Source organism: Accipiter gentilis, chromosome 16, assembly GCF_929443795.1.
Source record: "Accipiter gentilis chromosome 16, bAccGen1.1, whole genome shotgun sequence".
In the NCBI taxonomy this organism is placed as follows: Eukaryota; Metazoa; Chordata; class Aves; order Accipitriformes; family Accipitridae; genus Astur; species Astur gentilis.
In genome coordinates this window covers 6,805,158-6,831,194 of record NC_064895.1, presented here as the reverse complement: position 1 = coordinate 6,831,194, position 26,037 = coordinate 6,805,158, and the positions used below count along the sequence as shown (strand labels likewise).

Sequence of the window (26,037 nt, the reverse complement as noted above, 5' to 3'; positions counted from 1 at the left end):
ATCACGAATTACTTCAAAGTTTAAACTCAGCACGCTTTATCCATAGCAGTGTGGTTACTTACATAACCGTCTAGAGCCCAGTTGTCGTTTTCAAACTTGCTTACAAAAATGTCACTAGATCCTTTAATCTGGAAAACTTTCAAGAGCAAATGGGCTTCTTCTTTCTTGTAAACACCTATTAACATTAAAGAGGTAACACATGCCTTTTAAACAATTCTTCAACCCGTTTGTTCAAATATCCTTTCAAAGCTAAGTATATTGCTTTAGAACTAAAAGATTTTGTAGAAAACATTCTGTAATAACAGACTTTTATAACCTAGAAATAACAAGATTTAAAGTGCTGTAATAGCAGGATCTTATTTTATTGATCTTTTGCCCACATCATATTTGATAACAGGATGCAAAGATGGTTTCGTACTGTTTAATTTCATTCATAAGTGGGCAAGAATATTTGTCTTTTCATACAGTATTTCAATAATTCTGAATACAGATAGAATTCGTTGCCTGAAATCTCCTTGAACTGGAAAAAAATGATTTTTACTCACATCACAACAGTATATTGCTATAGTAAATATCAATAGTGCAGTGAAGGAAAATTTGCTATTTGGCAGCCAACTACTGAAATTCTCTCTGAACTCTTGACCTTAAAAGGTACTGAGAGCTGGTAATGCTCTTTTCAAATATAACTGTGATCAGAGGCTAAATCAGAACTTCAGTCAGATTTGCAGAAAGGAATGCACAATGTTGATTAAAAGGTATGCATAATTTACTAAGTTATTTAATTATTTGTGCCTATTTTATGTTATGCCATTATCAAAACGATATTGTTTTAAAGCAGATATTAATCACTATTGAATAATGGAGCTTTTCAATGATACAGTTCTTAAAATGCCCATATGCACTTTGTCTGCCACTTCAATATTACCTGTGAGTTCAACATATCAATACTATCCATCAACCTGAGATGAAAAAACCCTACCTCAGTACTTCTTTGAAATGTAAGGGGGGAAATAGATGGGTGAGCGCATATAAATTGACCTAAATCTGTGCAGACCATTACATTAGGACTTTTCCTTTTGCAAGATAAGCAGAAAAAGATTTTTAGCGAAAACATAAAGTTTTTGTTTAATTTTGTATTTGGCAGAAAATACAACAAAACTAAACAGATGAAAAAAATTAAAAGAACAGTTTTTTAACACCAAATTCTGAACCTACCTGATAGTTTGAGTTGTATGTTGGATGCCTCAATGAATGTGGCATTCACTTTGCTGCTTGTAGTATTGAACCAATCAACAGTCAGAGTAGCAGGCTGTCTTTTTCCTAAATATTCATAAAACCCTTTCCACAGTGAATTTATAAAAAACACATCTGAGGGAACTAAATAAAAACAGGCAAAAAAGAAACAAAGAAAGGAGTAAACTACAACAAAGTAGCAATCTTTCTAGCCATACCTACATTCTTCATTTTTTCTGTTACAGCATCGATCTACTGTTCTAAGGAGGTATTATAGTAAAAATATTACAACAGTAAAGACAACATATCTAATGACCTTTCCACACAATTGCCTATAATATACTACACCTCTCCATTACAATATATGTTCTTAAATAACCACACATTTCATAGCTTGTGTGCTCCACTGAATGCCCTCAAGACTGAAAAATAATGGTCTCTTCCCCTAAAGCCCTGTAGCTTTAAGGTATGATGAAAAAAAGGAGAATAATATTCTGAAGTCAGGGATTCCTGGAAGGAAATACTGTCTTACACCATCCCCATTGTTTCATGAATCTGTTAAAGCAGCACTGTGTGTGATTTTAAACCAAATATCAATTGAATATTTAACTGAAGTCACTGAATTCCAGATACAGTTTAGCACAAGTTTTTTACCAGTCATTTTTAGATGCCATATCTTTTCTCCATACAATATTACTGCACCTGTGAGTTGTGATGTTGTCAGAGCAGGGAACTTTTTTAGTTTAAAATAAAGGTCTGTTTCTCAGAAACTGTAATTTGAATAACCTGAAGTAAAAAAACCTATAAAATAAAGCATGAATTATAAGAAGAAATATATGTATTTGGGTCATTTATTTGATGTTATTGGTATTTTTCCTCTCTCTATAAAAAATAAATTATTTACAGGTCACTAAATGTTACATTTTAAATATTTAGCTAAATCTATGACACAGTAGAAAAAGGTCTCTCGTTCAACAGTATCTGCAATATTAACATCAATTAAAAAGGAAACACAGAAGAGAAAAAAATTCATTAATTTCTGCCCTACGCATTCCTGTATTCCTCCCATATACTTTGCCATTACAAAATTTGGGGAAGACTTCCTTCAACCATGACCGTTAAGTTAGACAAACAATTAAGCTGGCCAAAAGAGACCAACCCTCCTCCTGGCCAGGCAGCAACTAGTGTTTCCTGGCAGCTTCTAACAAGCGAAAATAGTCATTTTTCCACTTAGTTCTAAGCTTTTTCTAGCATTACAATTTGAGAAGTAAAGCTTTAAGAATCAAAATAAAGCTTAGTAAAAAGAACTGTTTAATCAAGCACATGATGTCTTGACAAAATGACAGCCCTAGCAACTATTACAATTCACCCTTACTATCCATGACCACTACAAATGCTACATGCTAAATAGCTAAAGACTGATATTAGAAGTGTTTCACACTCTTCTAACTAAACTCTGAAAATAAATTATTGATTGTTTACATTTTATCAAACTCTGAGCACCTGTAAAGGCAGTTGTCTATACTGAAGGAAATTTATCAGTGTAGATATCCTGTGTATCCATTTTGAATAAATTCCATGGGTATTTCCTCCTCCACCTAATCACTGATTGCAAAAATTAATCAAAAGGAATCCAGGTCAATAATACCATATATATTTCCAAAAAACCATACTGACAGGCAGTACATCTGAAAATCTGATGACTGATTAGCTCTCGACTGTCTCTTAATCATTATTAGACTTCCTAGTACGCCTTCCATAAGGAGAAACAATCATAACTTCTTCAGTGCCCTTTGCCTTCAAATTGTTCAAAAGCCACAAGCAAATGTTCAAGCTCAATGTGACACGATTGGAAAACATCATTAGTATGTTGTCTGTACCATCACTGGATTCCAGGCAAGTGGAGACCCCCTATATGGTTTTGAGTACAACAGCTTCAAATACTCTTAAGTGCTCCATTTTCAAAGCAAAACTCAGTGCAGGACTGGGGCTTTACACAAGGTAACCTCAACTTAATACTAAAAATCTGAAGCATTAAATTTCAATTCATATCTCACAGTCCTTAGAATTCATATATTTTCTGCAAATATTTGAATTCTGTAAAATGTCTTTCAGACTTTTTCCTACATAGTTCTCATAGCTTTGCTACAGTAGTCACATACAGTAAATTTGAATTCTGGCATTTTAAAAATAAAGTTCTTTTTAGTTGTCTTTGCTTTTAATTAAATTTTGTGTCTGAAGTTATTCTCATGAAGGTGAATATCTAGTATGACTGGTATGAACCTGATAGGTACTATGTAAGACTTTTATAAAGGAGCAGACACCATACTTCTTTTGTCACATTCAACATCTTCAATATCTAGTTTCTCTAACCACTCTAACTGTCAGTAATAGCTGTTAATCTTTGTGAAATAGTACCATTGACTCAGTATTTACAGAATTTGCACTTGCTGCAGATGGACAGAATCAGTAGGGGAAGAAAATATCTTTCTGCTTCCCCAGCCATGTTTTAGTAAAAGGTTAAAATACAAATGCTACAGTCCGGCAGTTGCTGCTGAGGAATCAGAGCGGCTCTGACCCAGTTCTGCCAAGCTCTTGCAATGTTCCTGCCCTTCCCACCCACTGTGGGCAAATGCAGAATGAGAAAAATGAACTGGGTATTATTATACTAATACTGCACCAACTGTGGATTCTCCTCAGAATGTGACAAATCGGGAACTCCATGGCTACTCACTAAAACAGCTTCCTAACTACTTTTGCAAAGACTTTACAAAGTGAGAACCATGGGAACCAAACCGAGTATTGTAGTTCTTAAACTTCACGTGGGTATTGTGAGAATTCTGTAGTTGCAACTTATAATCAATTACAATTTACGGTACTGTAAAAATGATATTTACTATTGCTTATGAAAACATTAACTGGCAAAAAAAGGCAATTTAATAAACAATAATAAGCATAATATGTATTCAGATATCCAAAGGTGGGAAATCAGACCGTGAACCTATTCTGTTACAAAACCTCTAGCAATATTAGCTTCATTCCATTTAAAATACAGATAGCAGCAAATGGAATTTTACCAAAAGCCAAGATAACAAATTAAAGAAAATGCTCCAATACACATAGTGTTCTATACTAAAGAGGTTTCACAATTTTAAAAGACATAATAATTGCGCAGACTTGATTTTTAAAAACAGCTTAAAAGTTTTCCTTGTTAATTACTGTCATTTTTTACACTGTTTCAGTTCTCTGCTTACTGTTACTGGAATTTTCAATCATAACATTTCATTTTTTAAAAACTGCCTTTCAAATAGTACTTACTTATCAAAACTATTTATAATGGACATGATATGGTGTGAATTGATACTGATGTTCTGCATAGTGAATATATTTAGAAACTTGGTCTATATTTTAATTTGGCATTGAAACTTCAAAACCTGTGTGGTAGCAGATTAATGCATACCTTAGGTGCTCAGTGAGGTGAATCCTCCAATAAATTAAGACTGTATATTAATTATAATGAATGCACATTTTATCCTGCTTTATTGTGAGCCTGTAGAAGTAATGCATTTGAGAACTCATTTATGGTTTCACCTGACACTCTCACTAATAAACTCACCAGGAAGGTTAATTATTAGCAGAAATACCTTTTTATCCCATCTACTCTACAGAGTCCTTCTGTGAACTGCCATGAGTGTGAACCATTAATCTTATTTTCCCTGCAGCTTGCTAAAATTCAGAATGTAGAGTTGCAAGCTCATTTATTTGGTGCAAACTCTGCTAATTTTTAAGTAAGTCAGTAAAAAAAATATCAGGCCTTTCATTGTCTGAAAATGATTAAACCTAAGAAGATCCACATCAAGGATTTTTCAGATGTGTTTGTCTATTTTGTCATTGGCAGGAGGAAAAGTTTAACTGCACACACGTTCATCAGGAGGCACAGAAAAGCGGCAGTAATATTTGTCCGCTGCTGGTGGTCCACACAGATTAGGAAACACTCTCTTAGAGTACCTTGGGAGTTTCCATGAAATGAAGGCCATAAAAATTTCCAGAACTGATTTTTGGGTGGGTTTTTTTGTGGTTTCTTAGAACACTTGCGATGTAAAGGGCAGAACTTTGACTGAACGCACTCCCTGCTATTATAGTCTACACTCATTATAAGGCTCTCCGTTATAGCAATCTCTCTGATATAAAACTATATCAAATCTGTCTATATATGCTTTATCTTTTTGGCTTGACAGGGGGTTTTGTGCAACTCAGAAAATTGAGACTTTAGAAATTAAAAAAAAAGTTGTCTGGGAAAGAATTTCATAAAATAGGTTTTACATGGCAGCTGTTATTATGAAAGACCTCAATATTTATATTCCTTTGAAATGAGTAATGAATACTTAAGTTAAATATTGGAAATATTTTTATTATCCATAACAAACTAGGGTGTAAATCAATTTAATTTATTTAGATCTAAAACTCTTCTTGTATACAAACCTGGAGTTTTAGTTATTGTTTCATTAACTTCTCTCACTCCTTTACCTACAAGTAAAAAGACAAATTATCATTTTCATGAACATATTTGGTTTGTGTTTTTTTTTTTTTTTTTTTTTAAATAGAATGTTAAAACAATGCCTGAGGGATGCAATCATCTCTTATCCAATAGAGCCATATTTAAAACAGAAATAACTGGTCTCAAATACTTTACATGTTCAAACCTATACACTTACACAAAACTTTCAGAAAATAATAAAATAATTTAGGTAAACAACATTTTTACTGTGGAAAGTTGTCTGGCTAGCCAAGTATTTCATACATTTAGGCCTCAAATTTTTATATCAGTCCCAGTGCTATAAAAGAGAGCCTTATAGAGGGGACAAATACTGTATCTAATTATGAATAATAGTATATTAAATATAGTAAAAATTGTGTTAATAAAGATTGATATGTTTATGACACAAACCAGTAAAATCCAGATAGCTGGATTAAGATGACAGGATCAGATATCATGGGAAAGGATTGCAACCGGTGCCATTTGCTGTGTTTCTGGTACACTCAGTAGTTATGTCCATTGACCCTGGTCTCATATTATTACCCACTTTAAAAAGGTTAGTGTCCTGCAGGAAGATTTTGTCTTGCATGGATTTTTTTTTCCTTTAGGACTAGAAATTCACTGATTAGACTGGTCAAGGGCTAAGAAAGCACAAAAAGTATGAGACACTCAAGGAGAATTATACCTAGAGACTGTAAGCCAATAAAAGAAAAAAATCTTGCTTATAGAAAACTTTTCTGTATTTTACTTTGATTTTTTTTTAAAGAAAATCAGCAAAAACATCATTTATCTCAAATTATTCATTATATAGTACCCGTGAAAAATCACCCTTTAAGGAACTAGAATAAGAAGATAAACGTTTATGTGTAGAACTTATGTCTTGATAATGTTGAAACAAAGAAGTCTACCTATACATTAATGAAAAATCAAATATTGTTCAAGCATTAAATCTATTTAGCATTTTTGACAAATTAAAATTAAAAATCGTGTTGCAAACATCTTTCCCATGGCATCTGACTATTTTCCCTTTATTTGTATTCTAAATATAATTTTATTTTTCTGACTCAGGAATTTATAGCCATGTTTATTTGCATGTGAAGAGCAAAAGTAGTCCTCAGAACTATATACTTAGATTTACTCTAGCAAAACTATATGAAATTTACATGGATATAAATAAAAGTGGAATCTGGTACAAAGTTGTATTTATTTTTTTTATTTTATTGTTCATTTTTATTTTAGAAGATTTTCTTAGACAAAAAGCATACCTGAATTAATCTAAAAGCCAAGCTATGAAATATCTTTTTTTGTTCCTAATAGAAAATCATACGTTAAGCACTGAACACATTGAAATACTCTTTAAAACTGTGATATAAAGATAAATACAGTTAAATGTAGTACTTATATTGTTTAGGTTTTGTTTGCTGTTGTTAGGGGTAAACTTATATATGTGTGCCTGTGCATTTTCACACACATATCCCCACGTTTTCCTCCATGAGTTCTAGATGCTATGGTCACTTTGATTTCTTTACTGTTTCTTTCATAAAGTAAAAGCTGTTGTGTCACATGCGTCTTTAAATAGTAAGCAGAAAAATCCTACTATATAGAATAAAAACGTCAGGGAAAATGAAATCCAACCAAGTAGGGCCCAACATATCACTTGAGTAATGACTTACTTTTACAAATAGGTGATTTTCCTGTCCATTTCATATCTGGTTTACATGTCCGATGCTCTGATCCACCAGCAAGAAAAAATCCTGGCTGACAGGTATACACCAAAGTATACCCTAAAGTAGGAAGATCTATTGCTTTCACATCTACATGTGCCGGTGTCTCTGGCTGCCTGCAAGCATGAGCTGTAAAGGGTTTTTTACAGTTAGAATAAGTGGTGGTAAACAGTTTCTATAGGATGAGTATGTAATTTGAAATAAATGCATGCCAACTTATTCCCTTTCATTATGTAAACTTTGTACACGTTTCAGAAACATCAAGCAGATATTACTTGTAAAAGTAACACTCTGAGTGTATAGTTGTATTATTGTGGGAGGATGAAAATGATACTATCACATATTTTTAATCAATAAACCAAAATTAAATCATGATAGCAAACAGAAAAGAGTTAAAATGAAGGGAAGCACATGCCATTGTACATGGTGCAATGATTGGTCCTGTGATTTATTGTACTGTCACAGCTTCAAGAATTGCTTCTACTCAATGTTTTGAAAATTACAGAGTGGTTATTGTGCTAAATAAATTAATTATAAATTTTAGTTGAAATAAAGGCTGCATAGGAAGGGTTTGTCATAGTACATTGATTATAACAGATATGGTTGCTCAGTATGCTTCTTTCTCTGTGCTCCATGGTGTTCATTTGTAACAACCCAAAGATAATTTGAAATAGTATAAGAATCTAAGGTCATGCTAATGAATTATTTTTAGCTTAGATCACTGTATTTTAATACAATAGTTATTTGATGTCCTCCAATCCATACAGAGCTATAAATACAATAATCATTTGCATACCCTTGCATAGTCCAGGAAAGGTGAATTTTGCTGAGTTCTAGTTTATGTTTCACAAAATACTAGCCAACAAAATAGCCCCATGCACATTTCAGGACACTTTCTGTTCTCTATAATCCAACACACACAAAACCCCTAGATTAATTTAAAGCAGCTAATGCAGTGGGTTAATGAGGACAGATTTTTCTGAGTAAACTGATAGGATTATTGTGAACTTCATGAAAAAAAATCTTAAAATCTTACTTCAAATTAATATCCCAAATACATCTTTGGTCTTAGAATAGGAAACAAAAAAACATTTAAAAATACTGTTTTAAATAAAGCTTACTTTCTTGCAGCATAACATTTACTGAGAATTTCCACATGCATCACTTTGTAACTCTTTTAAAATTGCACAATATTCTAACTCATTAGATAAGAAACCAGACTTACGAATGCATTCAGACTGTATGCCACTCCAAGTTAAGTTGGCAAGACAAGAGCGGGTGGTAGATCCTTGAATATGATAACCTTTTCTGCATCTGAAAAAGACTGTGCTCCCAACCTAAGAATCAAAACAGAATATTAGATAAAAGAGGTATCCATCACATGTAGTCAGATATCAAACCAGCGATAAGCTCCCAGAGAGATTCTTTCAAAAATAAAAATGTCCTCTTTTTACAGTGTCTAGAGTTAAACTTTTTTTTTTTTTTTTTTAAGTGATGAAAAGTTTGAACAACTGATCTTTAGCAACCTTACTTGAAAGCAGTAAGTGGAAAAATATTGACAAGGCTGTGCACATGGAAAAGAACAACACTCATACATATCAGCTTATTAATTTGTCAGTGTGACAGAAGCAAACTAAATGACTGAGATGTCTCTCTTCCCTGTACATCATTGCATATATTTCAATAGAACTTGACCATAAAGTCTGTTTCAAAGGTTTCTCATTGTGCCACTTGACTAAAAACGTTTAAGAGGAAAAAGGTAAAAGAGAAAACTATGAAGAACTGTTCCATCTACAAACAAATGCACTAGAGAAAACTCCAGGCCACAATTTCTTACACTGCATTTGTTACTCTAAACTACCTAAGTTTTACTTGAGATGTTCAACTAGCAGAGTGATGTTATGGAAAGCCTTCCTATGGTCAACTGTGATATGACCTTTCTCAGAAGAAAATTGTCATTAGACTTCCGCTGAGAATAGAAAAACATGAAAACTTGATACAAGATTGCATGTAGTGAAGAATTTTCATAACATATGAGAGAGAGAGTGTGTGGAAAGTTCTAGTAAAATGGACTTATTGATGGTAATGACAAAAGTAACCAGAACACAACTCCAGGCCAAGATATTTAAGGATGCGGGGCTGACCGGTAAAGCAATGCTTTCATTTTGGATAAAACAACTTGGCAATAAATATGATCAGATGAAATAAATTAAAAAACCCAAAAAATTAATATTATTTGAAATTAGATGACTTATTAATAAAGTAACATTACATGGACAAGTGCAAGTAAGTTGCAAATGAGTAGTGATCGATGCATATTAATAAAATAGCTTGCAGGTATATAAATGCAGATAGCTCTACACTGCAAATATCATAGAAGGACTTCAACGGACATTAAAAATGGGCAGTTATCTTCAAAAGTAGCTACCTGTTAACTGTATACTCAGTTACATAAAAACAGAATATCACGACAGATGTTCAGCAAATGCAACACCAGTTCTTCCTGAAGTGGCTTGGGCAATTCACTGGTATTTTTAAAGGTCAGTTTACTGATACGGCTTTGTTGACTTATCTCTTTATAACTATTTTTAAACATATTAATCTCTCTATCTTGCCAAGGACACACAACATGTCTGTAGTATAGACTAGAACAGAGTGTGGCTGGTCTTGACTCTAAGTCATCTTGCTTGTGAAATTGCCAATTCTGGTATCAGTAAGTAATGATGAGCTGCAAATCTTTCCTCACTGATCCAAAAGACCAAGCAAAAAAATAATGTCTACGTTCAAGGTAGTTACAGAGTTATGTTTCTTTCTCATTTACAGGTAAAAGTAGAAATAGAAGCAGTGCACTCTCTGTATAATCCTTGGATGAAAAACATTGGAGGCATTTGTAACAGTCACAGTCCAGGGAAGCACAAAAGGCACAAAAAAACCCTTTAAAGATCTGCTGCCTGCCTTACACCATTCTGTAATGAGGGAAGACTGTTAAAAGCTGGTTTATAGAAGCTTGGCCAAATCATACAAACAGGAACCTTCACTAATCACATATGCTAAAAAACCCCATCTACTTCAAAAGTAATTGGAGAGAAGTCTACATCTTGCTGTACCAGATAGTGATCTGAGAGTGAGAGCACATAGTTGAGAAAGACTAAATACAGAACAGATGAAGACCTACTATTGCCTCTAGAGGTGAATGAGAAGAGAAAATTAGCGTTCACGTTTGACAGACATTAGAACAGTGAATTGGCCAGTAGAATTCTGGTATTAAAGATAACATGTGAGGCATATAAAAGCAGGAGAGAAAAAAAAACAACACCCCCCCCGATCAAATTAGGCGCAAAGGTTAGAGTTGTTTGTGAAGGGGCGATGGGGACAGGTAAAGGGTCAAGATGAGACAACAGACAGAAAGCAATTGCACCTATTACTAGAAGAAGAAGGACCTTAGGGGCGAGGCCACAAGACGTGGCTAGGGGAGAAGTGCCTTGGCATGTGCGAGCCGGGCAGGAGCAGAAGGGGAAGAGAAGAGCTGAGAGCCCCAGCAATGAGAGACAGCACCACTGCAGGAGAGGGGGGGTACCAATAACCAGAGGAACTTCCAGAAAGGATTTTTTGAAAAAACAGCTCTACTAATTTGGTTGTAATGCCATGTGACACACTGCCCTAGGTTCGGAAATAAGCACGAAACCCAAACAGAACATATTTTAGATTCCAATTGCAAATATTTATACCTGAAGAATCTATCCACATGAGGTTAATCAATCTGTATAATGACTGTGGACTGGTCATTGTTGTACCTACTTCTATTTCCTCGGTCACTTTTCTGACTGTCACTTGGTAAACTAATAATCTGTAAGGAATTTGGAAATTATAGAAAGGACATTCATCACAGAGAACCTGGATCCAACACATAGAATAATTTTATCTTCTCTGACTGAATAAAATGTAACATGAATTGCTAATTTAGTAAAGCTACTTGCTGACTTTTTTTGTCAAGGACTACATGGCCTTTGGATCAGACAGGTCTTTGGTTGTTAGGTATTTACTGACTATTCATCAATGTATGAAAGAATTATGATCATAAAGCAAAGTAATTATATCATGTCATATCATATTAGGTAATCAATTTATAAATAGTCCTCCCTACCAAAGTCTCCTAAAGGATTGAACACATGATATATTGCAAGGTTAGAAGTTCTTTCTTTAAGCTGTATGTTAAAAAGAAACCTCAGAATGAAGCATGAGTTTTTATTAAAAAGGAGTGGAAATTTCCCAAAGTTTACATCAGACATTTAAGCCTACTGATAATTTAATATCTCTGTGATTATTAAATGCATCTTCATTTTAGAAAGGTAATAAATAGAAGAAAGAATTACCTCATAACCTCTAGAACTGTTTTGTATTCCAAAATGCGGAGTACCAGGGTCTGTACATGTATTGTGAGCTGGATCTAATGTAAAATGTGAAACACGACAGATATTATTATGGTATGGAAAGAATACTCTAAAACTGTTTGCAAAGATTAAGTCATTTCATCAATGTCTAGTGATGACAAGAATTGAATTTTTAATGAAATGTGTGTATTTCTATATATTACATTTGCATTTCCAATTAAATTTCCAAGATAGATCACAGTACTTAAGTATATTCCCACTATTTAAGGGTATTTTTTGCAGGTATCTTTGGCAGTGTAGACTTTAGAGTTAGGATTGCATTAATTTTTGCTGAGGTTATCCTTTTAAACCCTTTTGAATACATAGTATATCCCACTACTCACAATGCATATAGGAACCTATAGGGAAATCTTTTTCTTCTCTTCTTTCCCAGTGAATAGCTTAATGGTTAAGTTAAATTTCTAAAATATCCCCTCCCCCCAAAAAAGAAAAAAAAAACACAAACAACACAAAACAAACCCAAACACAAAGGCAACCTGCTTTCTTATAGCAAATACTTGATTTTTTTGATAGAATTTTTTCTATGTCACCAGAAGACAAAAGTTTCAAATGGACTGCTACCTCAGTTGTTGCTGGTGAATGAAAAGACAGTCCCCTCACAAAAAATCCAAAGTATAACTGTTTATCTGATGATCAGTTTCATGAGTGTAATTTAAAGCAGCCTGAAACTCTTTTTGATTCAGCAATGTCCACTTCACATTCTGATGGTGTATTTGCTTTGGGGTTGCCCAGTCACATCCACCAGGTAGACAGCACAGGACTTGATCTAATGGATCTTTCTGTACTATGTGATTCCCTCTTGGCAACCAAGTCTGCTCTTGTGCTGACACTGCATTACAAAAAATGCAACTTGGGACTATACCTCATCTGTAACCACTTCTAGTTTTCTGTACAGGGAAAATTGAACTTATCACGTACAATAATGTGATATGTCATATCACTCTTGGTCAACTTCCATTTTCAATGTTGACCATCAGTAGAGCGTAACAATTCAACTGGACTGATATTTACCAAAGGCTTCAAAAGTTAGGTGGATCTTGACCTAATGTGCAAGACTAAAAACCAAACACACTCCTGACCTTGAGCTGCTTGAACAGCTAAAGCACTTTTTACAAATTATCATCAGTTGGAATGCCATTGCTAATAATAGACACATGGAGCTGAAGTACTTTTTAAGGCATGTCCTTTCTGAAGAAACCGTAGGACAAAAAGGAAGAATTCTCAAAAGTATTTTAAGGAAATTATCAATATCTAGAAATAAAAGTTTGCCATCATTTCCCATCCTATGGTACTTCTACGCATAATTCTAGGTATTGTTCACTGATCTTAATTTTCAAATTGCTTAAGAATGGTATCTGTATATATTTTAGATGGTCTAACATTTTCCTTTTGCGATAACATAAAAACTATGATCTAAAAGAAAAGCTTATGCATTTGATGCAGTATTTTCTAAGTACTTCTGTATTACGCTATAGAGAATATAAATGTCATTGTGGCATTTTTAAATTTGATTTTTCACAATAGACCTAAGATTTAACTTTTGTAAACCTTCTTGCCTCTGTTACAAAACATGGATGTAAAATGGATTGCCCAGTTCATAAAAACTATGGACAGAAGGAGTTTTGAATTCTTATCAAAGAATTGTATTGAGTGTTAATGTCTTAATTAACAAATACAGCTGTTTTCAATAATCATGTTTGCCACCTTTTCCCAGAGTGCCCACCCCAGCTCTTCCACATAGCCAATGCCTAAGCCACAGCAAAATATATAAATGGGCTAGAGTCTATATCTGAATGTGTTTGTTTAGAAATATCAAAGAGGATTTTTCTATTATAACACCGCAATAATTTTCTCTAGCAAGTCACCCCAAGTTGGACCAAATTCTGATGCCAGTGGGAGTTAGAGGTGTCCAGTATTTCTCTCAGTTAGTGTGATAATGTATCATGCTAAAAGCCTATCAGTTGCACATCAGTCAATGAGAAACTGATAGTACTTGGCAGTTCATCAGAATTTCAAAAGATCAGACCCAGCACACTTCATCCTTTTGAGCTGTACAAGCCACTTTCACAAAGTCCAAAAAGCTTTTTGATTCAGGACTGATTCTGACGAATGCCTTTAACTCTCCAGTGACAGAATTTGGTCTTTAATCTGCCAAAGTCTTCTGCATATCTAAAAGATTCTAAAAATAGATGGAACAAATTTATGCACTTGCACTTATTGACATTCTGCATTTCCAGCAGACAAGCAATCATGTAAATCTACAAATGGCTTCATTTGTGGTTGTGTTTATCCTAAAATTTTTATACTCAAAATATAACCTTATTTATCTAGTTCTTTTTATATTACACAGACATTTTCTATATTTGGAAAGTTAATTGCTAGATTTATTATAGTGTAATAGTTTATCAAGAATATTCCCAGTAGAAACAGTGTAAGTAGTGGAAGTTATTACCAATGCATGTTGGCTGAATTCCACTCCAAGTACCGTCTGCTTGACAGAATCTTCTTGAAGATCCTATCAGAATAAAAGGGGGTCTGCACTGAAAGCTAACTTCAGATCTGTAGGTGAAACTTTTTCCATTGAGGCGTCCTTCTGCTGGTGTACCAGGATCACCACAAAACACAGCTGATACATAAAAAAGGAAAGAAAAAAGTTACTGAAAACTGCACATGCTTCAACTGCATCATTCTACATTGTTTTATGCTCAAGTCAGGCATACTGAATATGAGTGCAAATGGTATGTTCATTTATCTATGTAGGATTGTAGCTCAGATAAATTCTTGACAGCAATTTAAAATTAATTGTCACTGTTATAGTTATTATAAGCATAAAACTTAACCTGGAAAAATAGACCTTTTAATTGAGACACTTAAATGCTGATTAGATTTGGATGACAAAGTAATCTTAAAGTAGACAACGCTATATTGTAATGCTTCAAAATTTATCCAGTTTTCACATCAGTCACCCTCAGATGAGTAGGCAGGAAATTTTTGCCCTAATTAAGTAAAAGGAAAAATGTTTGTCAGAGTCCTGACAAGATTTCAAGCACTGAAAGAGATGGGTTGACAGATTTAGAATCAGCTGAAAAAACCAAAACCAAACAAGATATGAGGGTATGTACTCGCCTTCAGGAAAGAAAAAAGAATTTAGAAAGGAGAGCAAGGCTATGAGCTTAAGTGTTAGGATCCTTGTTTTCACCTGTTAATGGAAATGGAAACAGGGAAGAAGAAAGGAAAAGTTTAAGCAAAAATTTTAATCATGCTCACCACAAGTCAAATTCAGAACATTCAGAAAGATCCTCAGTAAGGCAAATGGTGATGAGTCCAATTAGGTAATAAGAGATGGAGGTGACTCTTGGGGAAAGGAAGAAGTCTATGACCTTAAATGGGCACAACCATTCAATTTTATAACAAGGTATGCTTTTTCAAAGGAGAAGGGAGAATCCTGCAGTAGGCCATATATTACCTGATCTAGCTGAGGTTTTTTTTAAACAGTGAGAAAGTGACTGTAGCCCGAGACAACTGATTGTAGCTTTGGTGAAGACCAACACAACTGTACCCTGAAAACTTACGCAAACATTGTGGGATGTCTCCCCGCCAAACTCCTCGACCCTCACAGGAGAGGATAGCTGTGTTAGATAGCTGATAGCCTTCTGCACAGCTGTAACTCACGCTGGCACCCCAGCGATAATCAGATCCTTCCACTTTCCCATAGAGTACCGGTGGAGGGGGGCCACAGGTAATAGCTGTGTCACAAAAAGAAAAGTTATAATTTCAAGACTTCATAGGTTTAGGTGAATGCAACAAAATATCGACTCATACTTTTGAAACCAAAAAAAAATAATAATATATTTCATGCTGTTCAATTCCAACAAAGCATTCCTGCGTTGACAAAGCAGCCTGTAATAGACAGAAAACCAATTTAAATACAAAAATACCACCTCTAGGTTTAGGAAGTCCCTGAGCTTTAGGTTGCTGGAAGCCAGAAGAGTATGTAGTTCACCTAGTTCTGAATCTCTTCCCTACATATTCATTACTGATCATTGCTGGCAACAGGTTACGGAGCTAGGTAGAAGTTTTCAAGAAATATGATTTATTTCAGTAAATATGTTTCTATGATTCTAAGATTCTAAATATTTGCATTTTATGTTAAACTAATTTTGCAGCACTATTTAAAGCCCTTAATATGACTTTGTTCATTCCCCTGCCCATTTTCTAAGGCTTTCAGCACACAATGGATATTGACTTTACTGGTAATTAGTGGCTAAGACTCTTTAAAAATATTCTGGTATTTTCCAGCTTCTGAAAGAGTGCCCAAAACGATGAAATCTGGGATGACCATGTTTACATTTACACATCAGTTCTTTCAACAAAGAACACAACCGTAAAATCACTCAGTCAGTGATTTTCACAACAGAAAATGCAGTCGGTTGAGTACATATGCCAAAATGTAATTAGTAGGCTAGACGTAGACATCACTTTAAAGCGGTGCTAGATGAGTTGGCACTCTAGGCCTTTTATAAGCAGAAGATACCCTAGGCTGCTAAATTTACTTCCTGAGCTGCTGTAGTAGTGCTAACAGTTTTCACCAGGCTGCCTTATTTGCCTTTCAGCCTCATCCCCATTGTGACCTTTATGTTACCGCTTGTAATTAGCTATTTGTAAAGGATCTTTTTGGCTATTTGTGATGACTACATTACTGCAACAAGGGAATCCTTTCTAGAAAGTTTGGTTTGCAGGATCCCTTTACACAATTATGGCCATCTAATCCAAAAGGCCCCAAAAGGGAAAAAAGGTACTTCATTCCTAGCATTTGAAATTGAACACTCTAATAATTTTCATTGCAGACTGATCTAGTTCTACTGTAGTCATTAATGTCACTATTCTGACTGATTATACTACAGCATATGTGCAAAATAAATACAAATTTTACACAAATACCTATCTAAATATTTTAGTTGCATTTGCTTGTTAATTGTCCCAAATAACGTTTTGACAATTTTTTGTAAAGAAAGACAATGATTAGTGAATTTCACATATATTATCAAAACAGTATTTGTAGGTCAGAAGCACACCTTTGCAAATTGGTTTACTCTGGTTCCAAGTGCTGTCTTTTATGCAACGCATGGTAGATGAACTGGCGGGCTCCATCAAGTATCCTGGATTGCACTGATAGCTGACTGTCTTATTAAAGGTAAAATCATTTCCAAATTGAATGCCATTTGCTAATGCACCTGGATCTCCACAGCTGATCACTAGTGAGGAAAAGAAAAAAAAAGGATTTATTTTTTTTTTTTTAATAAACATGTAATGAAACATTGAACTATGTACAGCTAATGTCCTTTTTTTGGTGTGCAAAACAAGAATTTTTATTCATACATTTCACACAAATAAAAATGTTATCTCTGATTTTTAGCTAAAAAGTAATATTTTTGAGGCATTGCAATAGTGTGGGCCAAATATTGTGTTCCTTAAATACATTAGCTTAGGCTGGTATGCTTTACTGCTACTGCAGACCGTTACATTAGTGGTAGTTTTGACAGGACTTTTCCTTCTTTCATTCTGGGTCCTTTGTCACATTATACCTATGTTGATGGTGCAATGTAATTCCAGTAGAGTTATGAAATTAGTCTTTTTTTGTTGTTGTATCACTGTACTGATGTCCTGTGGGTCTGGCCTTGTCAGTGAGGTCACTGGCCCTGCTGGCATCGCAGCACCCTTCTGCTCCCTGCTCGCTTTCCCTGATGGAGTAGCCCAGTCTTGCTGCTTCCTGATTCTTGGTCCTTAGCAAAATGGTTATCAGTCAGATAAACTCTAGAGGAAACCCTATTCTTAGGAGTAATGTTATATTTTCAATGTTGACATTCATGAGGTAAACAAATACAGATGCATCCATCTTAAAAGATAGTTCTGGAAACATCTAGCATGTATTAAAAAGGCATGTACCTTTAGATACATAAAATATTCATGCATTACAAGCCAGATAAATGGGGAAAAAATGTGTTATCTAACAAAATAATCATTTTCAGTAGGAAGGCTGGATAACTTACTACTTTAAAGCTTTAGAGGAAGAAAGTTTATTTCTGACCTGTGCAGTCTGGAGCCGTGCCAGTCCATGTCCCATTAGCAGTACAATGTCTAGTAGTTAGCCCTGAAGTTTTGTAACCTTCCCAGCAAGCATAAATGACTGAGCTGGAGAATAATATTCCATCAGTGTATATTATCATACCATTGGCTGGGGTGCCAGGGTTCCCACAAGATACAGCTGTGAATAAAAGGTTAAAAAAAATATATCAAAATTTCCATGATAGGTGACTGACTGGAAAAAAAAAAAAGAAACGTCGTTCAATAGCTCATCCTTTAAAAAAGCTATAGCAAGTTTTACTAAGAAAATGTTTAATAGGTGTATTCTTGATTTAATATCTTATTTCTGTTTGTTAATATGGTCACTTTACTTGCTTTTTTTTTTTTTTTGTTCTTTTTTCAATTGCTGAGGCAGATAGTTTGCACTGCTTGTTCCACTCCACCCAATACAGTCGCTGGAGAGAAAAAAATTCATTCAGGACTTTCTGACAGACCTGTGCCTGTTTTGCCTTTGGGCACATTTTTCTATTCTCTTCCTGTCTTCTGGTATCCCCTCTTTCAACTGTAAAAATGCATAAATAGTAAATTGTGATCTTCCTGACCATTTATTTTTTGAAGAAAAGAACAGACATTCTGTTTTGGCCTCCACATCTTTTTTGGCATCTGTAGCTACACTTTAGGGCAATAATTATGTTTCAGCTTCGTACATCTGATATTTGACAGTGGTTTATTTTGATTACATATTGGGATTTTGGGAGGGTTTAGTGTTTTGTGGTTTTGTTTTTGTTTTTTTTCCACTGGACCAGCCAATCATGAGAAGGATTTTCTTGTTTGTTTTGAATTTTTCCAACAAATTTCCTCTAAAGCATCTTTATTTGACCATTCCTGCAGACAGGACACTGGCAAAAAGTACGATAACATTCCACTGTTGGACAAAGACTACTCCTCTTCATAGGAATAAAATAAAACTACTTGGAGGTTAAGATATCAACAGGGTTAATCAAGAGTTGGTAAAGAAATGTGCATCTAAATCAAACCTTTTCCGTCAGTCTTCCATGGAGCATGAAGTGGTTTGTAAGACTGGGAGGAAATACTTCAACTGTCTTTTGCACAACTTTCAAGAGCTGGCAACTCTTTCTACTCTTCCTACAGCACAATTAAGTGTGGTTTCCTGAGATGTGAAATTATTTAGTTTAATACCATGATATGACCAAATATAAGTATGATTAAACTTAATGGCTTGGAATATTGTGGCATATTAGCCTTGGCTAACAGCCAAATGCCCACCCAGCTGCTCACTCACTGCCCCCTTCTCAGCAGGAGGGACGACAAAGCTCATGGGTTGAGATAAAGAATTGCTTACCAATTACCACTGTGGACAAAACAGGCTCAACCTGGGGACAATTCCTTTAATTTATTGTTAATTAAAATAGATTTGGATAAAACTAAGACAAACATTAAAACAACACCTTTCCTCCCCTCTTTCCCAGGGCTAACTTCATTCCTTCACTTCAGGCTCCTCTACCTGCCCCAGGAGTGGGGCAGAGGGGACAGAGGATGGGGAGTTACAGTCACTACACAACAGTCTGTCTCTGCCGCTCCTTCCTCCTTAGACAACTGGAGAAATTCCAGTCTTAGTCATACACTGAGCTGCATAAAAAGAAGCATGGTCATCAGTCGAGAAAAGTGATTCTCCCCCTCTAATCCACTCTCAGGAGACCATGTCTGGAATACTGTGTTCAGCTCTGGGGCTCCCAGCACAAGAAAGGCATGGACCAGTTATAGCAGAGGAGGGCTACAACAATGATCAGAGGTCTGGAACACCACTCCTGTGAAGAAGGGCTGAGAGAATTGGAGTTGGTCAGCCTGGAGAAGAGAAGGCTTCAGGGAGACCTTATTGTAGCCTTTCAATACTTAAAGGGGGCTTATTAGAAAGATGGAGACTTTTTACCAAGGCCTGTAGTGAGAGATCAAGTAGTAACTGTTTTAAACTGAAAGCAGGTAGATTTAGATTGGACATAATGAAGAAATTATTTACTGTACAGGTGGTAAGGCACTGGAACAGGTTGCCCAGAGAGGTTGTGGATGTCCCATCCCTGGAAGTGTTCACAGCCAGGCTGGATGGGGCTTTGAGCAACCTGGTCTAGTGGGAGGTGTCCCTGTCCATGGCGGGGGGCTTGGACTAGATTATCTTTAAAGGTCCCTTCCAACCCAAATCATTGTATGATGCTATGATAATAGTAATAAACCAAATTAAAGCCCATGTGCAGATCCTGGTCAACATACAACACTGAGCTGCATCAGGAAAGCTTGGATGCATTCATTAAGGCTAAATGTATTTATAGAATTTATGCGAAGACAAGAAGTCTGCAGATTCTTAACATTTGACAAAATGATAATTTGACAGTAGTTGACTATAAAATAAACCTTACAATACTTATAATACTTATTTTACTTATTACATTTTCTCATATTTGCTTAATTCAATTTATTGCATCTTCCTATTTATGTGAATCACAGAATCAAAGAATCACAGAATGCTTGAGGTTGGAAGGGAGCTCTGGTGGTCATCTGGTCAAGCAGGGCCACTGTGAGCCAGTTGCCCAGGACCATATCCAGATGGCTTTTGACTGTCTCCAAGGATGGAGACTTCACCACCAGTCTGGGCAACCTGTGCCAGTGCTCAGTCACCCTCACAGTGAAAAAGTGTTTCCTGATGTTCAGACAGCACCTCCTGTGTTTCAGTTTGTGCCCACTGCCTCTAGTCCTGTCACTTGGCACCACTGAAAAGAGCCGGGCTCCATCTTCTGTGTAACCTGCCTTCAGATATTTATGTATGTTGATAAGGTCCCTCCTGAGCCTTCTCTTCCCTAGCCTGGACAGTCCCAACTCTTTCAGCCTTTCCTCAGAGGAGAGATGCTTTCATCCCTTCATCATCTTCATGGCCCTTTGCTGGACTCTATCCAGTACATTCATGTCTCTCCAGTACTGGGGAGCCCAGAACTGGACCCAGCACTTCAGATGCTGCCTCGCCAGTGCTGAGCAGAGGGGAAGGATTACTTCCCACCCAAGGCAGGCTGGGATACCATTACCCTTCTTTGCAGCAAGGGCACTTTGCTGATTGTATTTAACTTGTTGTCCACCAGGACCCCCAGCTTGATGACCCCCAACATAATAGTTATAATCTAATAGTTATAGATTATAGGATTCATTAAAATAAACACAATTTTCCGATTAAAAATTACTCTGAGTATTACTGATGTTTGGAATAATACCTAAATGCCTTTGTTTTAATGAAGTCTTATTCACTTTTTATAGATAAAAGTTTCAAATACTGAAGAGAAAAATTCAGTGGGTTGGAACTTGAACTTGTAGGGGTGAAAATGTATTCTCCTCCTAATCTCATCCTTACTTATACTAAACAGGAAACAATTGAAGGAGAAGAGAAAAATTGAAAGAAAGGGGCTTTTTTCTTTGTTTGTTTGTGTTGTGGTTTGGGGGTGGGTTTTTTTTGTTTGTTTGGTTTTTGTTTTGGGGGGTTTTGTTTGTTTGTTTGGTTGGTTGGTTGTTTTCTTTTTCCCTGAAAACAGAAGGTTAAAGCAAAAAGATGAAACAAACAGTGGCACTACAAACACTGCTAATTGCCACTGAGTGCTGCTGTCCTACTATACTTAATGTCTTCATGAAAGGGAAGAAGAAAGGACATTGCAAAACTTCAATTTTCTGTTGAAAATACTGATCCTGTCCCAATCCATTTTCATACAGTTATGGTCATATCTACACTGACAAGATTAGACTGTGCTGAAGAATATTGCAAAAGAACAATTGTTAGATGAGGATACTGTGATAAAATCCCTTGGTGAAAAAATATAACAAATTTGTTACAAATATTTTGTCCTATCTTCCATTTTACCATTTAGTATAGCAGACAACAGATACTACAGAATCCACCAACTCAAATAAATTAGATAAAGTAACATTTCAAACATTCTTGGAAAACAAGAAGTAATTTTAAAACTGAATCTAAAGTCTTCCATTACTGCTTTCCAATTCTGACACTGCATAAAAAGTGTAAATTTCTTTATTATATTTATCTTATTCTAAAATGTGATTTCCATAAATATTCTCTGTTGCATTTCTTCTGAAAGAGCTAGCATAAAAATAGTATACCTTATAAAAAATTAGTCTAACTTATGTGGAGAAATATACATTAATTTATACTTAGTTAAGAATACATTATTTTATCATCTGTTCGGTTCTTGATTCACAGACATTACATAGAAAGAGAAGATGAAAATATTGTATTGTTAGAAGATGGATGACATTTATTTATCACTCCAGTTTCATATCTTCAATCAGAAGCATTTGTTTAATTTTACATTATACTCTGGTATCTATTCTCTATTTTCAGGCTCCATATTTGTTTAACTAAAATTATTTTCTCACTATCTTATAAATATATACTCCAAAACTTTATCAGTTGGGATTTAGGTTTTCAAGCAAAACATGAACTGCTTGCAAACTCTTGTACATCAAATTTCTCCAGAGCAATATGAAAGCATATTTCTGGCATAGAATTTCTTTTTAATTAAAGAATAAAATGTCATTAGTAGATGTCATTCAATGGTGTTGTAAATGCTGATGGTATTAATACCTACCTTCACACACAGGCTGTACACCTGACCAGGAACCATTAAGCAGGCATGTTCGTTCTGCAGATCCTCTCAGCTGATAACCCATTTCACATGAGAAACGTAGCAGACTTTTTATTTTGAACTCATCCCCTAGTCTAGACCCATGAGCTGGTACTCCTGGATCATCGCAATAGCCAGGATTATTTCCTGTAAAATACAACACAGCAGAATTATTGGCAGAGATGTTATGCACAAATGTAGTGGTAGTGAAGATACTCTCTTGTAAATCGTACTGCTAACTGCATTGTTTCTGTTATACTTAATTAATTTTCTTCCAGTGCAAGGGCATGAAACCAAACCCAAAGATGAAAATAACATGTCTTTTTAGCCTACTTCTTATCTTAGACCTATACAGACCTAAACATAGAATGTGATAGAAACAAAAGATAAAAGATAATTGTGGACACAGGAAGCACCTGTTATTTTTTGTCAGTTCAACAAAATCATTGTCTTTTTGACATAAATAACATTTTCTACACCTTGTATTTTATTGTGCAACTTCTCTGCTAGTAATGACTTCTAATAACAAAAATTAGAAAACAGCAAGAGGGAAGAAAACCATATTCAAGTTTCTTAACAAATGTATTTGAAATACATGTATCCACAGAGAAGACTAAATGGTACCTGGCCCTCTGTGCCTGCTAAGAATGGAAAGGACACCTCATAATTTTCTTTATCCTTTAAATTCCTATGCAAGTATTGGTTACAATTTAGAAGAGAAAGAAGGTGCTGCAAAACAGACCTCTCAGACATGTCCTCATAGGTCTGATGAACCACTCAAGTGCCTTATCAGATAAAGCAGCTGCTACAGGAAATGCTACCCAAGATAGTCAAGGAAGTATGATCTCACTATCAACAATTTATTATAAATTTTGACATAAAATTTTATCTCTCCTAAATCCCTCTGTGTCTAAATTGTAGTTCATAGCAACATTACATTATCCTTTGTTCTCCATTTTTAACTTACACATCTAGACTGAATTTCTATTAAAACTATGTTTTGGACATTTTTTCTTTTTCTTTTTTTTTTTTTTTTTTTTTTTTTCCCAAATATGTGTAAATAATTCCGTAAGTTGAAGTCTGTATCTTCTTACATAGGTTTTTCATCTTAGGCACGCTGCTCAGATGAAGGACAAAATCTTGAACTAAGAAAAAACAATAGCAAAACATTGAGAAGACTCAAACTTTTATTTCAGAAACAAAAATTTTCTAAAGTCAGAAAATATGATTATGTGTGTGGCATACCGTTTTCAGAATAGCAAGTTTGTGACAGACACTTTGATTACAATCATGCTTCCTCATAAAAGGAAACCAAGACACAGTTCCAGAATTCAAGGCTGACTTCTGGGCTTCGGTTGTGTCCACTTTGCTTAGTATTAGCTTATTCTAGAATAGATTGCCCTTGTCACCCTGTCGTATAGCATTTGGACCTAGATTTCCTTGTCTAAATACATGCTTGTAAATAGTGTGAGTGTCTTGAAGCCAGCTGGTATATTCTGTCCACATCTATACTGCTAAATTCACTCCCCAAAACAGGGTGGCTGTATCCAAAGTGGCTGTTGAGAACGATCTCCAGCACACACTAACTTGTAGAGTATTTGTGCATCGAATGATGGAGTGCTAACTAGGATGGGTGAAAACCATTCTGGGGACGATTCTAAGAGTATAATGCTCTCAGTGATCAAGTACTAGCATCCATGACCTATGCCCTGGCCATCAGGTGTAGCCTCTGGATGCCATCTGCTTCCCCTTACTCCAAGATATTACTAATTCACAGACATTTTTGTCTGCTTAAAATGTGTGACATAACATGAGGGCTGTGATTCAGGCTACCACTGGCATGTTTACAGCATGAAACAGATATGAGGCACATACTCTGGCTTGTGAATGCAAAGACTGCAGGAACTGTTCAGGGCAGAAGGATCTATGATTCTAAAATCCTGATGTCTCACTTGGCTTTGGGACTTTGCTGAGGGGATTATTCTGGATGAATGACCAGATTCTTTTTCTTGGGCCCACCTAGTTTTGTCTTGGAGAAAGTTTAAACTGGAGCTATGCAAGTTTATGGCCAAAGGGTATAGACAAAGGCAGTTATAGTATTATGAAGGTCTAGACCCTTTTTTATTTAGCAATGTAGAAGACTACATATCCATTGCTGAAAAATGAGTGCGAGTCATCTTAAACAAAAAAATCTTAACTATTGCTTAATTCATAAGATAAAAGTGTCCATCACTGCAACAGGTCCCAGGTGACAACAAAACCTGAGATCATATTTATACCATCATGCATGCATTCATATATTAATATATAATAAAAAAATAAACCCCATGCAGAAGTAGACTACAGGTTTCAAGTGTTATATTGGGACTGTTTTTCATATCCCTTATGTATAAAACCAATGAGCTGTCTCAGTTGTCCTGGGCACAATCATTCTTTCTCTGACATTATGAATAGAAATTATTCATATTGTTTTTTTAATGGAGTAATCTCCTGAATACCTAACATGGAAAGTGTAGTTATTTTTATAATTCTAAATGCCTTAGAGGAATGAGACACTTTTTTTAGGGCTTTTTTGGCTGTTTGTTTGGGAGTTTTTGTTTGTTTTTTTTAATTGAGTTAACAGAGACATATTTCTCATTTTCCTAGGGAATCACTTTGCTCTCAAGATGGTGTCACATCATGTTCAAACTTAGAAAAGTAAATTTGGCATCAGTAACAATGTTTTAATTACACTAGACATATTTTCCTCATCACAGGAGATGACTACAGTGGTCTTAAATGTTTTAAAAATCTAGAAGTCTATAAAAATACTATCATATTAGTGACTGAAGAGTCTCAATTATTAGTGATGAAAATTCCTTTCCACCAGCATGAGAACTTCTCTTGTGTTGAGAAATATTGGGAAACAGTACTAGAAGGCTCTGCCCTTAAAAATTTTGAAGTCTTGGTGCAATCTCAGATCTGGCATTTTATACTGGATAAAAAGGTGAAAGTGCCATAAATATGGGCTTAAGATAAGCAAGAAAAGGCCAATTCTGTGTGGAAACTATCCATATGATTGTCCCACAGAGATTCCTTTCAGATCTAGGCATAGAGACTATGATGGCAGTGAGATCTAGCAGTGTGAGAAGACTTTAAGTAAACTCTCTCCTCCTTGAGCAGCAGAGAACAAAAAAGAAACATCAGTGATTTAAAATTCACTTCCTTTCCTCAGTGTTTCAAATTCTGCTCAGCACCATTGCAGAATCAGCGTATGAAAGGACCATTTTCAATGAGCACCTATTTAGAGCTTTTTCAACGTACAGACTTTAAAT

General features: G+C 35.3%; 1 protein-coding gene across 1 annotated transcript in view; it reads right to left on the bottom strand.

Moving 5' to 3' along the window:
- The window catches only part of CSMD1 (CUB and Sushi multiple domains 1), a 1,244,565-nt gene that overhangs the window by 15,433 nt on the left and 1,203,095 nt on the right, over positions 1–26,037 (bottom strand). The window contains exons 57-67 of the mRNA XM_049818613.1: positions 22,688–22,870; positions 18,034–18,210; positions 17,021–17,200; positions 15,518–15,691; positions 14,398–14,571; positions 11,868–11,941; positions 8,720–8,831; positions 7,444–7,623; positions 5,716–5,760; positions 1,216–1,377; positions 63–175 (exon numbers count right to left, since the gene is read on the bottom strand). Coding sequence (XP_049674570.1) covers positions 63–175; positions 1,216–1,377; positions 5,716–5,760; positions 7,444–7,623; positions 8,720–8,831; positions 11,868–11,941; positions 14,398–14,571; positions 15,518–15,691; positions 17,021–17,200; positions 18,034–18,210; positions 22,688–22,870 — 1,574 coding nt within the window. The remainder of the gene's footprint in view (positions 1–62; positions 176–1,215; positions 1,378–5,715; positions 5,761–7,443; positions 7,624–8,719; positions 8,832–11,867; positions 11,942–14,397; positions 14,572–15,517; positions 15,692–17,020; positions 17,201–18,033; positions 18,211–22,687; positions 22,871–26,037) is intronic.